This window comes from Aspergillus caelatus, assembly GCF_009193585.1.
Source record: "Aspergillus caelatus strain CBS 763.97 unplaced genomic scaffold BDV27scaffold_152, whole genome shotgun sequence".
Lineage (NCBI taxonomy): Eukaryota > Fungi > Ascomycota > Eurotiomycetes > Eurotiales > Aspergillaceae > Aspergillus > Aspergillus caelatus.
In genome coordinates, this window is record NW_022475415.1 from 1 (window position 1) to 13,931 (window position 13,931).

General features: G+C 48.4%; 5 protein-coding genes across 5 annotated transcripts; 3 read left to right on the top strand and 2 right to left on the bottom strand.

Annotated features, from left to right (window-relative positions):
- Positions 1–2,167: 2,167 nt before the first annotated feature.
- BDV27DRAFT_160052 (uncharacterized protein) lies at positions 2,168–2,992 on the top strand (the record flags this gene model as incomplete). The annotated part of the gene is made up of 1 exon (XM_032072964.1): positions 2,168–2,992. The coding sequence occupies one exon, from the start codon at positions 2,168–2,170 to the stop codon at positions 2,990–2,992; it is 825 nt and encodes a 274-aa protein (XP_031925171.1).
- Positions 2,993–3,766: 774 nt separating this feature from the next.
- Positions 3,767–5,882, top strand: BDV27DRAFT_160053 (fungal specific transcription factor domain-containing protein; the record flags this gene model as incomplete). Its single annotated transcript, XM_032072965.1, has 5 exons — positions 3,767–3,989; positions 4,041–4,243; positions 4,301–4,704; positions 4,756–5,352; positions 5,414–5,882. 5 exons carry the CDS (start codon positions 3,767–3,769, stop codon positions 5,880–5,882), a joined length of 1,896 nt encoding a protein of 631 aa, XP_031925172.1.
- Positions 5,883–7,727: 1,845 nt separating this feature from the next.
- Positions 7,728–8,697, bottom strand: BDV27DRAFT_147260 (uncharacterized protein; the record flags this gene model as incomplete). Its single annotated transcript, XM_032070711.1, has 2 exons — positions 7,728–8,198; positions 8,245–8,697. The coding sequence occupies 2 exons, from the start codon at positions 8,695–8,697 to the stop codon at positions 7,728–7,730; spliced, it is 924 nt and encodes a 307-aa protein (XP_031925173.1).
- Positions 8,698–11,146: 2,449 nt separating this feature from the next.
- On the bottom strand, positions 11,147–11,632 carry BDV27DRAFT_132031 (uncharacterized protein). Its single transcript, XM_032067775.1, has one exon. The coding sequence runs from the start codon at positions 11,577–11,579 to the stop codon at positions 11,154–11,156; it is 426 nt and encodes a 141-aa protein (XP_031925174.1). The 5' UTR covers positions 11,580–11,632; the 3' UTR covers positions 11,147–11,153.
- A 214-nt stretch (positions 11,633–11,846) lies between these two features.
- BDV27DRAFT_166418 (putative amino acid permease) lies at positions 11,847–13,791 on the top strand. Its single transcript, XM_032074184.1, has one exon. It carries the CDS (start codon positions 11,929–11,931, stop codon positions 13,561–13,563), a length of 1,635 nt encoding a protein of 544 aa, XP_031925175.1. The 5' UTR covers positions 11,847–11,928; the 3' UTR covers positions 13,564–13,791.
- The last annotated feature ends 140 nt before the right edge of the window (positions 13,792–13,931 follow it).

Consider the following 13,931-nt stretch of genomic DNA (forward strand, 5'->3'; position numbering starts at 1 on the left):
ATGCGTATGCGCGTACATTAACAAAGACGAAATAAAAAAAAAAAAAAAAAAAGGGGAAAAAAGGTAAAGGGTACCTCACAAAATACAAAGTGATTGCTGTGACCAGACCAGAACGAGGGTATACACGAGGCCGGGTTCTCTTAAGAACGAACCACTAACCCCTGCGTGTACTTAGCACTCAATGGAGTTTGCACACAGCCGATACTTCTAGGATATAGCTGGTTTTGTTGTCGGAAAATAACTCCTATACGCATGTCTGACACTACTGCACTACGACTTTCATAGCCCCATAATTAAGGGCAAGGGCAAAATTCATCCAATTCGCTTCCACCCTTCCTTAGGGGTAGGTCGTGCTGAGAGCCTCGGGCCCTTGAAACCGTAACCCTATTGTTTCATGAGCCATTATTTCCGCGGATCGCCTGAGCCTCGCCTGAGCCTGACATGGCGATGTTATATAACCAAAGTCTAACCTGGGGCAGAAGCGGAAACCAATTGGATACCGTCACAAGGTTTCCTATCCTTTTCCTGAACCTGAACTGTTCGCTTACGAGGGCAAAACATATCACCAGACGTAGCGGACTTAAGCCCACGTTCACTGGCTTCCTCGACGGGATGAGAAAGCCGAGTTCATTTCTTTGAGGAGCCATCGCGTAGCTGCCTCAACAATGCACATAAGGAATCTCATACTTGTGAACAAAACTGAGCCTTTTCCAAACTGTGTACAATTGACAACTCCTCGTACCCCTTATCCTTCTTACTGCAACACAAGCACACTTGAGGTGACTGCGCCATGATCCATTCATCTTGTCTCTCGTTGGTCATCCAACGGTTTCGAAATCCAGTACGATCGGCATAGATGCCTGTGCATGATCCCGTAGTTTAGCGTAGGAATACGTTTGTACATACGAACGGGGACCCTACCGAACCGCCGGACTCGCATAAATCCGCGATACTATGATGCACCGGACCGAGTCACCAAACCGGCCCGTTTACTACAGTGGGTTGGAATAAGATCTGTATGGGTGACGCGTCAACTGTCTTAACGCTTCCCAGCTGCTCCGATGAGTGCAGAACCTATGTATCCAACTACCGAATAGAATCGGGAGTGTGCCTGCCAATGACATGACAGCGTTCTCCGCAAATAAAGTTGCCATGATGCAACGCGGGGCCACAGATCTGCGAAGCTCCACTGTACGTACAGAGTACGCCAATCTAGAAACTCACTAAGCAGTCAAGTGAGACATGTTTTAAGACACTTTTACATAATCGAATCTTTAAGGCCTAACTTAACCCGGGGCTTTAGTGTATACGGAGTAAGCTCGTTAAAATGCTACCAGAAAATGACCAGTCAGTTGCGCTGAGACAGTCTCAACCATTTTTGAGCATTTCTCTGAACACTTCATTGGTAGCGTTAGGACGTCAAGTCTGCCATTTTCAGCGGCCAGGCATATGGAACAACACGCTCGACCCGCCAATAGAGCGATCATATCTCTTTATAATCAGACGTTTACTCTATTCGCCGTGCACCCTATAAGATTGTTGTGCTTGTGCCGTTTCCACTGTACGAACCATGTTTCTAGGTTTGGCATTTGTTTGTCTTCTGTCGAGCCGATGGTTGACCCAGGGAAGTGCCCGATCATAAAGGGCTAGATTTTCTGTAAGATAACGCTAACGTGAACAGAAAGCTAATATGGCCCAACGGATTATGAATGGTGGTGTCTTAGATATCTATGATGGATCTACGGAGGCGCTAAAGATCATCGCCGTCCTTGAGTTACCTAGCAGGAGCGCAGGCGAAAGGAGGAACCCAAGGAAGGCTGCAGTTTTTCCATCCAACCGCGTGTACACGTGGGCGCGCCATAGTTTCTCTACGTAAGAAGGAAAGAAAGAGCGCATTGCACCTTGGCCATGCCGCGGATGACGGGATAATGATAATATTTGGGCGCGGGAGTAGGAAATATCTAACCCAACAGGCAATGAGGGTATTTGGACGAGTCTGAAAAGGATCATCGTAGCCAGGGTATATTAAGGCAGTCACTGCTTCCATTCTACGGCTGCAATTAATTCTCCAGGCGCTTACACTTCCGACTCCACCAAGCAAAACACATTGCAAGTCTTTCTTTAGCCAATCTTTCCTGTGCAAATTCTTCTCCCGATCTAGACCAAAATGGGTCCTGGCGCTCTACTTTCTTTATTCCTCCTTGCTGTGGGCGCTTGCAGCCAGGGAGTACAGACAACCGCCGAGGTTAACCAAATCCTGGCCCAGATCGAGTCCGGCTTCTCAATTGATTCTTCGAATCCGCCGTACTACGATACAGAGTGGTACTGGGAAGGAACCTGCATCCAGTACTTCGGGCAGTGCACTAGGACTGCAAAATTCGATCGCAGTTGGATCCAAACCGGAAATGCAACGGCTTTCTATGTATCAAATACGGATGCTAGTGCGATTAACCTGACCAACGATCCATCGACAATGACGGTAACGAACTCAACCTCAACAACGGACTCTACGACTTCAGGATGGACCATCGGCGCGAAGCTGTCTGGCTCAGTTTCCGGTGATAGCGTGAGTGGGGGAGCTGAGGTCTCAGCGACTTACTCGCAGTCCTCCACTACTGGTACGACTGTAACCACGACCGTTTCCTATACTGCGACTTGCCCGGCCCAACACCAGTGCAGCGTTGAGACCTGGACCTTCCATTTGAATATTACTGGATCTTGCTTATCCCACGGCATGATCAACTGCCGCTCCCTAGGGACGTTTGATCAATGTACCAACCCTCAGACCGCATGCCAGCAGTACCAGGACATGTACACCGATCACTGTAACCAACCCCTGAGAACATGCAATGTGCAGACCCCCGTCTACAACAATGATGGGACGACCCCATACAGTCAGATTGTTCTCATTGCTACCCCTATCAATGGGACGTCGACCATTGAGAGATCCGGGCGTCACGAGCAGCAGGTAAAGTACAAGGTTATCGGCTAAAGGCATGTATCTAGTAGAAGAGAAGTCCGGAGCATGTATTCCGTTGATGGCCGTGGTGGAGGTGAGAGTTTGCACAGTTTCCATGCATTTCAAGCTATAGGTCTTCCGAAGAACGGTTCCACCACCTACGCTCGTTGTATTGTTTCCCAAACCCTATTGCCAAGAGTCACTGTTTGTTAAGATTGCATCTATTACAATAAAATGGAAGATCGCCTCCCAGAATGATATCAAGGTCCTCTTCTATCACAAACTAACGGGGAAATTAGAAGAATCACAGGCCTGTAAGGCGGGACTTTAAATTCCCCCAACGTAAGGGAACAGATGTATCCACTATAAAAGTACATGGCTCAGAGTGACTGCACTGTGTGGCTTTGTATCCTTTTGCCGAATCCGTGGTTCAGGGTTATGGCCAGCAGGTAACTTTTACCCCATCTTTTCTCTCATCCAATCCACGTCGATCTAACACTACTCATTGGAGTAGCCCTGGTGGGGCTTATAGTACAAAAGTGAAAAACACGGTTGCGGAAGTTAATTATTAAACCAGCTCATCACTTTGCTTCCCCCTTTTTGGGGGGGAGTCCGTCTACGTCTCTTCCATGCTAAGGAGCTACTCAGCACTGGACGAAGTCCTGTTGCAACAGCACATTCAGGATGCCTCGGCCTCCGGTCAAGTTGCAAGACCGCAAACGCGCAATTAAAGCGTGCGCTCCCTGCAGGGCCTCAAAAATACGATGTAATTCGCAAAAGCCTTGTGAAGGATGTAAAAAGCGCAACATGATCGATTCCTGCGTCTACCTGGAGTCATCGACATACGACGGATTTCAGTGTCGCCGAACCTCCTTGTTGCAGAGCAATCCTCACGATGGCACGTTGAACAATACTGCTGATGGCCAGGGTGAAAATGGAAAGCATCCAGCCTGTATCCCAGACCTTACAAATAGGACGATAATTCCTACAGATCAGAGTCGAACGTTTCTGAGTTCCAAGGGGGAGAAAGGTATTTCTGCAGGCTTTCAATAGATCAGCATTCTTACTGAACGCTGCATAGTGTACACTGGAGACAGATCTTCTCTTTCATACTTGGATTTTGTACGCAAGGTTATCAAGCGATATGCTGGCGCTTCTTCTTTCACTGAGGCTGAATTTAAAGATTCCATGTTTGAAATTGATCCGAGCCCGGCCAGTTCAGAAATCTTGCCAGAACCAGACGAGGAACAACAGAAAGGTTTCATAGAAACCTACTTTGAGGCAGTAAGAAGGCAGTCCAGCTTGTCTTGGTTGTTTGTTTTGGCTAATCATCTCTCGCAGTCCAGTGCGATTCTGGACCTCGTTTCAAGGGAGGAGGTTTACGCATACTTGGGCCTGAGTTCCGTGCGATTGGACGAGACTCATAGACGAAATATCAGCGAACTGGCAATAGCACACCTAGTGCTTGCCATCGGGAGTCAGTGTCGAGGTGTGTCGCCTTCGGATTTGACATATGCTTCTAGGTATTTCGCACAAGGGCAGCAGGTGGCTTTTAATGGACTGCTGTACGACCCTAGCATGAATATGGTGAGGCATTTTCTGCTCATGGCCTTCTACCTCCTAGGCGCTTGCCACAGGAATGCTGCGTGCATGTATTTAGGGGTCGCATGGAAAGCTGCCAATACTTTGGGGCTCCACAATACGGATCATTATCAGCTCTTAGCAACGCGGGAACGCAACTTCAGGTACGATGAACTGATATTCAATCAAGCATAGCGAGCTGACGGCAAATCAAGGCTTCGAACATGGAAAAGTCTCTGCGTGATGAACACCATCGTCAACTCTATCCTCGGGAGACTCGAGCATTCATATCGACCTTGGCCGGATGACAGGCGAAACGACAATACCGACTTACCCCCACAGCTCGGCAGTCTTACGGTCAATCCGACTTACGAGCTTTGCCAGCTCATTGATGGCTTTGAACGCACATTAAGGAAAGAACGCCGTAATACGTTGACCTTGACCGAGAAATACCTTCATGACCTTCGTGGATGGAGCCAAAGTCTACCCATCGAGCTGCGGCAGATGCCGAGTATTCCCATCACGAATTCGAACCTCGAGAATAGGGAGCAGCTCCTGGGGGCAATACAGGTTACTTGCTTGTACTATTTCGCTGTTTTGTTAGCAACGCGGCCTTTTCTTACATCGAATATTATGCTGAAACTTGGCGATCGGGAATCTTCCCTTGCCGAGAATCGCGTACCGGAACTGGATGAAACTAGAACGTCTGCCCATCTTGCACAAGTATGTGTAGCTTCTGCGACGTACATGGTGAAAATGTCACAAGCGGCGATGGAGACAGGGTGCTTACTTCGGAACATGTGCCATCTTAAGTGTGTTTGCTCCCTGAGGCCCCTCTTTCTCGAAGGGTACGGACTGATAATGCGTCTTTAGGGCGTGGTTGTTTGCGTCTGGCTTATTGCTCGGGTTTGCGTTCTTTGCAGAAGAAGGTATACCCACTGAGACTGATGAAGCGTTCCACGCAGCTCGATCGGTTTTGCTGTATCTTTCTGGTCTAAGCCCACAAGCCAAGCGATACTACGAGATCCTCACCTCGCTTTCTGAGGTAATCAACCACCAGCGCAAGCAGCGTGTAGAGGAGAGGCGTCGGATTACTAGCCAATTCGTTGAACAGATTTTGCATTTCGACGCCCGTCTACCCAGGATTGATCAATCGTACCTTACTCACCGCTCCGGAAGTGATGGGCATATTCCTGGGTTGAATCATGACACTGCCGATCTAGACACTACCTTCTCATTCGTCTCGGGTCTGAATGTGGAAAATGCGGCTAACTTGCCAATGCATTGGAATGAGTTGGCCATCGACTGGCAAACATTTGGCATATCTAAGGACAGCACGTGAATGGTATGAAAGCGATATTAAGGTCAAAATCTACGTGCACTTGATTGGGAATTCAGGCAGTCAAAATGGATGGACAATAATGACATAGGCGTCTGGTGGTCTCGAAAGGTCTTTATCCCTGCAACAACTACCCGTACAGTTATTAGATATCATTTACTCGCCTTGGATCGCCATGGGAGCCATCTAACAGCTGGCTTTGCAGCAGCTGCTGCTGCTGCAATTATCCTTATAATCCAAACAGGTATTGGAGAAGCTGGATATCTGTGAGCCAATCCCTAAGCCCCCTTCTTCTCCCTTTCCGAGCTGTGCAAGTTAATCAACGAATCCACCATGGCTTGATACACCTCATACTCTTCGGCAATTACAAAGGCAAGCACTCTCTGTCACAAATCTCCTCAAATAACGATCACAAAGGCCTTTACAACCTTTCGACATGGGTATATGGCAAGTTATTCAATGGTTGCGAGATGGCCACGCACAGCGCGGCGCTTCCGGCAAAGGAACATCATGATCTACGTGCAGCCAATGAGAAAGAGAAGAAGATAAGAAGCGATATAGACGTTGGATGATTCCTAATGAAGGGCTCTGTATACAGGAAGCTAGAGAAGACACGATCAATGTAAACAGGCTGCGGTCATATATTGATTCCGTGCCTTAACCGGAGCCCCTAAAACGCGCTCCACTGAGGTGTTCAGATAGCTTTCGTTATAGGGCAACCAGAGTTTTGGATATCCAACGTATAATACTAGGCAAATCTAATAGAAATAAAACCGGGTGAATCTAATAGAAATAAAATGTATTCTTGTGGTTCGTTGAGATAGCTTCAAGGAACAAACGCGTGGAATTGGATGCGGGTGGGCGACTCGCCCGGGGATTACGTTAAGCAGAGCAATTTCATCAAAGCCCTAGAAGCTCTATGTGCGTGGAAGGCTATCCGCCATGGGCGGGCACCGTCTCTATTCCTATTCGGTAAATAGATACGTGGTTTCTGCATTCATCAAAGCACTTGGAGCGGCTTTGAGACAGGTACGTGTCACCTATACAAAAACAATATCAAACCCACAGAGCAAACCCGCCGATCCAGGAACTTGGTGACTTGGCCTGTGTATCATGATATCCAGTTTTTGTCCTGTGAAGACTGAGACATTCATCCCACAAAGTGTTCAGATGGCTAGCATAATTTACATCCGCATGAGTGCCTTCTCAACTTCGAGCTCTACCACGCCGTAAGGGCCCTGAATAAGCCTGATGTACTACTTATGACCAGCTTGATCTGAGTTCTCGCAAAATGGTTTCGTGTCTCTTCATGATTCCAGATTCCAAGTCAGCGACTGGAGAGCTAATTTAACATGCTGGGCGGTATACACCTGGACCCCAATATATTTGCGGCAGTCTCTGTGCTGCTGTACTATTTACTATATGACCCCTATTTCGCAGAGTAGTATAAATAGATACACACGACTTATTAAAGTGTTCATCTCGAGCATACTACGGGAGACACAGTTTAGGGACCTCTCTAGCGCCGATAATCAGGCCCCTACAATGTAAATAGATTCGTACTAACAAGACCGGCCATTTCTACTTTGATCTGGAACCTTGCTATCTCCCGAATTACTGGCAGAATATATACCTATCCAGAGGTTTGTCCTTTAAGTTTAACCCCTGTTGTCAGAGGTACTATAAATACCCGAGAGCCTACTCATGTAATACCAGGAATAGACCCCGGCGATATCAGTTCCACGCAGTAGAGTATCCCTTTTATATCTACGGTTCAAGGATGAATGATGTATATAATTTCCCGTTGTCGAATATGCCAGGCAATGTATAATCCTGGTCCTCACCTTGTCACCTAGTGAATCTACTCTTGCACCTCATAACCATGTAGATAAGTCCCACCACAGTAAAAAAGTATGCAACAGCTCTTAACATTGTCCCTATCCCGGCATGATCCGCAATATAATTTAGCGCCCCGCCGTCCGCCCATTGCCAGGACCGCCCCGCGGCATGCCGTACCACCGTACCACCAAATCCGTGGTCGAGCAGCCCTATATCGAGCGGTAGCGTGTTGTGTAGCCAAGCGTATTGTCTAAACGCAGCCGTGACCATGATTGGTCCTGTAGACCAAAACACCTGCAGGTACGGCAGGATCATGCCCCGAGACGCGAGCCTGCTACTCCGCCGCTTGGCCTCGTAGAGCACCCACCGCAGGAATGGAGATCCAGGCTTGGCCATAAAGAAATGGTTACTGAGACCGAGTGTGCCTGCCGTCCGGGAGAATATGGCTTGCAAACCAAGTGTTTGGAGGCATTGTAAATGCTCAGCTGAGCAGGGATATACGTCCAAGTCGGAATAGATTGCCAACCTCAGTGTGGACGATGAGCAGTCTCGCAAGGTCGGCACGTTGAATATCGTGAGGATATTCGTTATACGTCGGCAACAACCAAGTATAATTTGCCTTGATGAGCTCAAGGACATCGTCGTCAGCCCATATCTTAACTGTGTAGTTCGAGGGCTCAAGCGTGGCCCTCCATGACGCGCGAGACGCTGTGATTTCGGTGGAATATTCTTGGACGTCGGTTGTTTTCCATATTAGATGGACAATGTTTGGTATTGCGAAACCGACAACAGGACGAGGGTTATTGGTACGTTCGAGCGCGTTAGGAGAACAATCATCCAGTATCTGTAGAGACCCTGGCAAGTGCTCGGAAAAGGCAAAATCATCGGTGTAGCTGAACTGAAGAATGGCAAAGCCGACGACGGAGAGAGCCACCCCAACGATGAGCTTTCTAATTTTTCGTCCTAAGACGACAGCCATGGTATTCCATTCCATGAGACCTCGCGACCCCAGCAGTTACTGGGCCTTTAAGAATGGGTCCACGCTGGGCGCAGCATAGGGTCCAGCGCGTAGCACAAAGACATGCCATGCCTGTAATATTTGCTGCAGTATTGGACCACGGTTGGGTAGACGCCTGACCCGAAAGCCCGACTCACAGAAGAGTCCCTAAGTGAACTAGTGCCCGTCCGCTGCCATGTTAATCATACCCTGTTTCTACGGTGTGCGACTATTAAGAGGCCGCGAGCCAAGTCAATAAGTGGCTTTTGCCCTACAGATCGCCCAGGGTCGGTATTTATCTGGTTATTTCTACGATTATCTTGATTTAGGATTAGCGTTAGGCTCCACACTTGTCTTTGCTTTCTCTAGTCCGTCTCCGGTCGTGCATATAGATAGTCGAAATCGTGTTACTTTATGGCTGAAATTGACTGAATATCCTAGAATATCTCAGCAGGCACGCTTCACTTCACCTCCAAGTCTAGTAATTTTAGATGGAAGCCTTGGCACGAACCGCTCAGTTGGCAACGAGAGAAACTGACAGACTAGGTTGAAAGTTGATAACGATGCCCGACCAATCCCACGGAGACCATAGCTGCTCAGGTTGGATCGAGATCGGTTTCACCGCATATTTATTGAAATCCTTTCTCAGACGCTCTCGCAGAACTTGCCATACCTAGTACGGTTACCCTAGTCTGTCCCCTTGTTCTTGACAGTGTTCCGAAAGAAACTCAGTTAGAGAAAAGTGGTGAAATCAATTTCGATCCAGCCTGTAGCTGGCCGGCCGGTCTACTTGTTCTGGTTTCCAATCAAATCTCCCTAGACTAATACAAGTGGGGACTTCAATATTGGATGAATCCGTACCTCTATAGATGGCGCGTGCCCTGTCCCAGGACGACCAGAGAGCGTCGGGGAAACCTCTCCGAGAATTATCAGTTTTCCCTGCGCGTGTAACGGGAAACGCGAAACTTAGAACACGTTGACTTCTCCGGAAGTCCGAAAATAGCTTCCACCATTCTAGCTTTGAGGTCGTTGTCTGGCATATATATATTTCATTCACTGCTGCCTTAATGTTAGAGGAGGTTAACGAGAGCATGAGCTGGCTCATTCACAAAAGATGTCCTTGGCTAATATGAATGAACATTGATCCTCGAAAGATAATGAAAGTCCAGATAACTTGTCGTGAACCTCATCTAACTTGCAGGCAACATTATTGTTCTAGGGCGGTCTCGGAAGCGTCCAGGTTCTCGGGCCGTGCAGGACAGGCTTACAGCTCCGGGGAGGGGGAGGGGGCGAGTCAGAAATTAGTGGCTGGGGGTCAAGGTGGGGCGGAAATGGCAGCTCGTAGGGGTCAGAGAAAATACCCCCCAGGAGCTATTTCTTACTAATTATAATTTTAATAAGATAAAATTTTCTGACCCTCTTCCAGCTCTCATCACATGATATCTTATCTAAGTACGATATAGTTATTATACAGAGTAATTATTAGATCTGTGACAAAATCTATATTAAACTCTACCGATCCTTAAATACTGTCTAGTTTAAACAGAGTTTAAAATAGCCCAAACTTCACGTGACTAAAGCTCCGAGGGGGTCAGAATTCTATTTAAGTCTGACCCCCTTTGGAGCTATACCACGTGATTTATAAAATTCTGACCCCTTTCAGCTCCTATCATACAACCAAGGCGGTAGACCTCCGGTCAGACCCGCCCTGACCCCCACCCACTAATTTCTGACCCCCCGTAACTGTAACCCGGTGCACAGGACGAGGGTGGGCAAGCCCGCCCTGTGGGGCTCGGAACACTACTGACTTCACCCGAAGAGCTTCGCAATGCAAGTGCTCCGACCGTAGACGGATGCAATTATCGGCTGGAGTAACACAGCTCTTATTGACTAGGTATCTAACGTTAAGCTTAACTAACTCAACAGATCTACTAAATAAACGGGATAGCTACTCCGTATGCTCGGTTCCGTAAGGGTGGGACCCACAACGTTGGCTTGATTCTTGTATCTGAACCTGGTTACTAGCCAGCCGTCTTTCCCCATGTTTGTCACCACTCAACAAACAGCACATTCTGGTCCCTAGGCTTGATTCCACTCAACGTTTGACGGCGTTTCTCGCTCGGTGATTGGCGCCTATTTGATGTTACTATTCTTGACCTCTTCTGCCATGAACGGTTGCATGAAGCCCCCCCCCCCCCCCCCCTTCCCCACCGGCGCGAACACGAAGGTGACCAGCGTCGAGTTCCTCTTTGCCTAACTGTTGGGATGGGATGGCGCCGGTTCGCGGGCGACTGGAAATTCACAAAAGCTTTGCTGTAAACGAGTAGTATAACATGGGTAATTTGGGGTTTGTGGGGCTTCTTTCTAAGAAACTGAAATGTACACTGCTGAGACATGAACCAATTGCATTACAGCCAAGTCTCATAGAGGTATTCACTCTAAATCCATGGTGCACTGTCAAAGTGAAAATACCATATCCCGGTTCTTGTGATAGTACGGGTCAAAATGTAAATTTCATATATATTGGATAGGCAGCATGAGAGAGGACTGTGGTTTCCATCATAGACTACGTGGAGAGTGTCTAGAACTCTGGATATGAATATATTGATCCTAAGACAGTGCAGGTATTGGCGTCTCCTATGGGCAGCTTTTTCAGCAGAGGAATCGACGCCGGAACAAAACTCGGGAAAAGCCTGGGCGGCCTGCTCACCCTGCAGGATGTGGATGGAGGGTACGGGGAGCGGACCCTGATCTGGTTTATCGACCGCATACATGGGCTGTGCGGTGTTGGCGCCATCCAAGCCTCGCTGCCGTTCGACAAAAGACACTGCGATGGCGCTAAGGCAGATCTTCCGCCGCGACATTTGCCGCAAGTATGCTGTGTTCAAGGTGCAGCAGTAGAGTCATTTGCGATTATGCGTAACGAATCAATGGATATAAAATAGAAATCGTAAGAGGAGATTGAAACCGCAAGATCTGTAGGGCGTTGTGGTCATCCGGTCATAAGTTACTCGAAGAGTCTATTATTAAGCATCATGGCTCCCATGGTAGCTTTCTGGTAGCCCCAACCTTATGCACAAGTACGACCCGAATTAATCTGGCCTCTGGAGCGGGGCAAACTCAACTTCTCTCTTTCTTCACGCCTCCTGCGCCTGGCTGGGGCTTATTCTGGGCCGAATATGGCCACTCTTTCGTCGACATCGATTCACAAACATGCCTACTGAATCAGGGTCAGGAATTCAACTGACAGAAGGAGACAGCTATAGCGCAACCGATGGCGACATAGGGTTCATCCGGCGTGGCTTCGGAGAAGTACATGCTGTCAGGCAAGGTCTTTACCAACGGCACCTTCAGATGATCGCTCTTGCTGGCACAATTGGCACAGGTCTATTCCTCAGCTCTGGCCAAGCACTTGTAATGGCAGGCCCACTGGGTGCATTCCTTGCCTATTCTATTGTTGGCCTTGGTGTTATGAGCGTTGTCCTGACGGTGGGAGAGATGGGTGCCTTAGTACCGCTCAGCGGCGGTCTCGTGCGTTATGCGGAATACTTCTTCGACCCCGCCATGGCTTTTGCCAATGGATGGAACCAAGTATACTTATACTCCGTCACTCTCCCTGCTGAGATAGTGGCAGCCTCGGTTCTGATTGAATTCTGGATCATCATTAACAACGCAATCTGGATTACCGTCTTCAGCCTCTTAGTGCTTATCACTGCGCTGGTGTTCGTCAGAATCTATGGAGAGCTTGAGTTTTCATTCGCCATCTTGAAAATCCTGCTAATCATTGGGGTGAACATCATGGCGCTAGTGATTACTTGCGGTGGTGGACCAACTGGCCAATCCATCGGTTTCAGATACTGGAGAGACCCAGGGCCTTTTGTTCAGTATCTTGGGATCAAAGGTGCTCTTGGCCGGTTTCTTGGTTTCTGGACCGCTCTAGAGAATGCAATCTTTGCATACTCGGGAATCCAGAATATCACGATCCCAGCGGCTGAGACCAGGTCTCCGCGACAATCAATACCAGAGGCGACCAGGCGTGTCTTGTACCGCATCATCCTCTTCTATGTCCTGTCAATATTCATGATGGGCTTGATTGTTCCGTCGAATGATCCTACTCTTCTTCAACTGACTGGCACGGCTTCTCAGTCCCCATTTGTTATCGCGGCTCATCGGGCAGGGATTAAGGTCGCACCCTCAGTCATCAACGCTATTGTCATTACATCCGCCTGGTCCGCTGGCAATTCCTATATCCTTTTCGGGTCCCGCATTCTCTATGGCATGGCGGTCCATAGACATGCTCCAGCAGTATTCAAACGGCTGAACCGCTTCTCTGTCCCTTATGTGGCTGTCAGCTGCATAGGAAGCTTCATGTGCTTGGGATATATGTCCCTCTCCCACCCAGCAACCGTAGTCTTTCAATGGCTGCGTGATATTGTAGCAGTTGGAACATTGGTGGACTGGCTCATTGTCTGCATCGTCTACCTCCGATTCTACTACGGTTGCAAGAAACAAGGAGTCGACCGACACAGAGAGCTTCCATGGGCCGCACCCTTCCAGCCCTACTTCACCTGGGCGTCTCTGACCTTGTTCACCCTCTTGCTTATCACCGGTGGCTTCAGCACATTCATCAGCGGCCACTGGGATACCGAAACCTTCATCTCATCGTACATCAACATCCCGATTGTCCTGGGTCTATATCTGGGCTACAAATTCTGGAGGAAAACGCGCATTATCGCCTTGGATGCTATCCCGTTGGCCGGTCTGCTTCAGTTCTATCTGTCCCACGAAGAGGTCGAACCGGAACCACAGCCTAGAAAGGGGTTGGCAAAGTTCAACGTTCTTTGGTAGCTATTTTCTTGTAGTTGCTTACGACGTGGCGAAAGCTCAGGTGCAGCTACTAGTTCCGACCAGATGACGGGAGTGCATCTTGTACATACAATTCCTTGGTATGCAGATTAAAAGGTAAATATAGATATTTACAAGATGATTCCGTACATTAATTATGATATATGATCCGCTGGATAATCACCATGAGCACACGTCAATCCATCCCTTGTTAGCTGCCGACAATAGCCCTTCAATCCTCATAGTACCCGATCCATCCGACCAGGACAAGAGGGTTTTGCTACGAACCATCCGTCATATCATCGCAGTCAGGCTTTTTATTGAAACAAGCATACCCGATCCCTTAGTCAACTTCATTATGCCACACCCGG

Bases quoted from the DNA above. Each gene is read 5' to 3' on its own strand.
- BDV27DRAFT_132031 (XM_032067775.1), bottom strand. From the start codon at position 11,579: ATGTCGCGGCGGAAGATCTGCCTTAGCGCCATCGCAGTGTCTTTTGTC.
- BDV27DRAFT_166418 (XM_032074184.1), top strand. From the start codon at position 11,929: ATGCCTACTGAATCAGGGTCAGGAATTCAACTGACAGAAGGAGACAGC.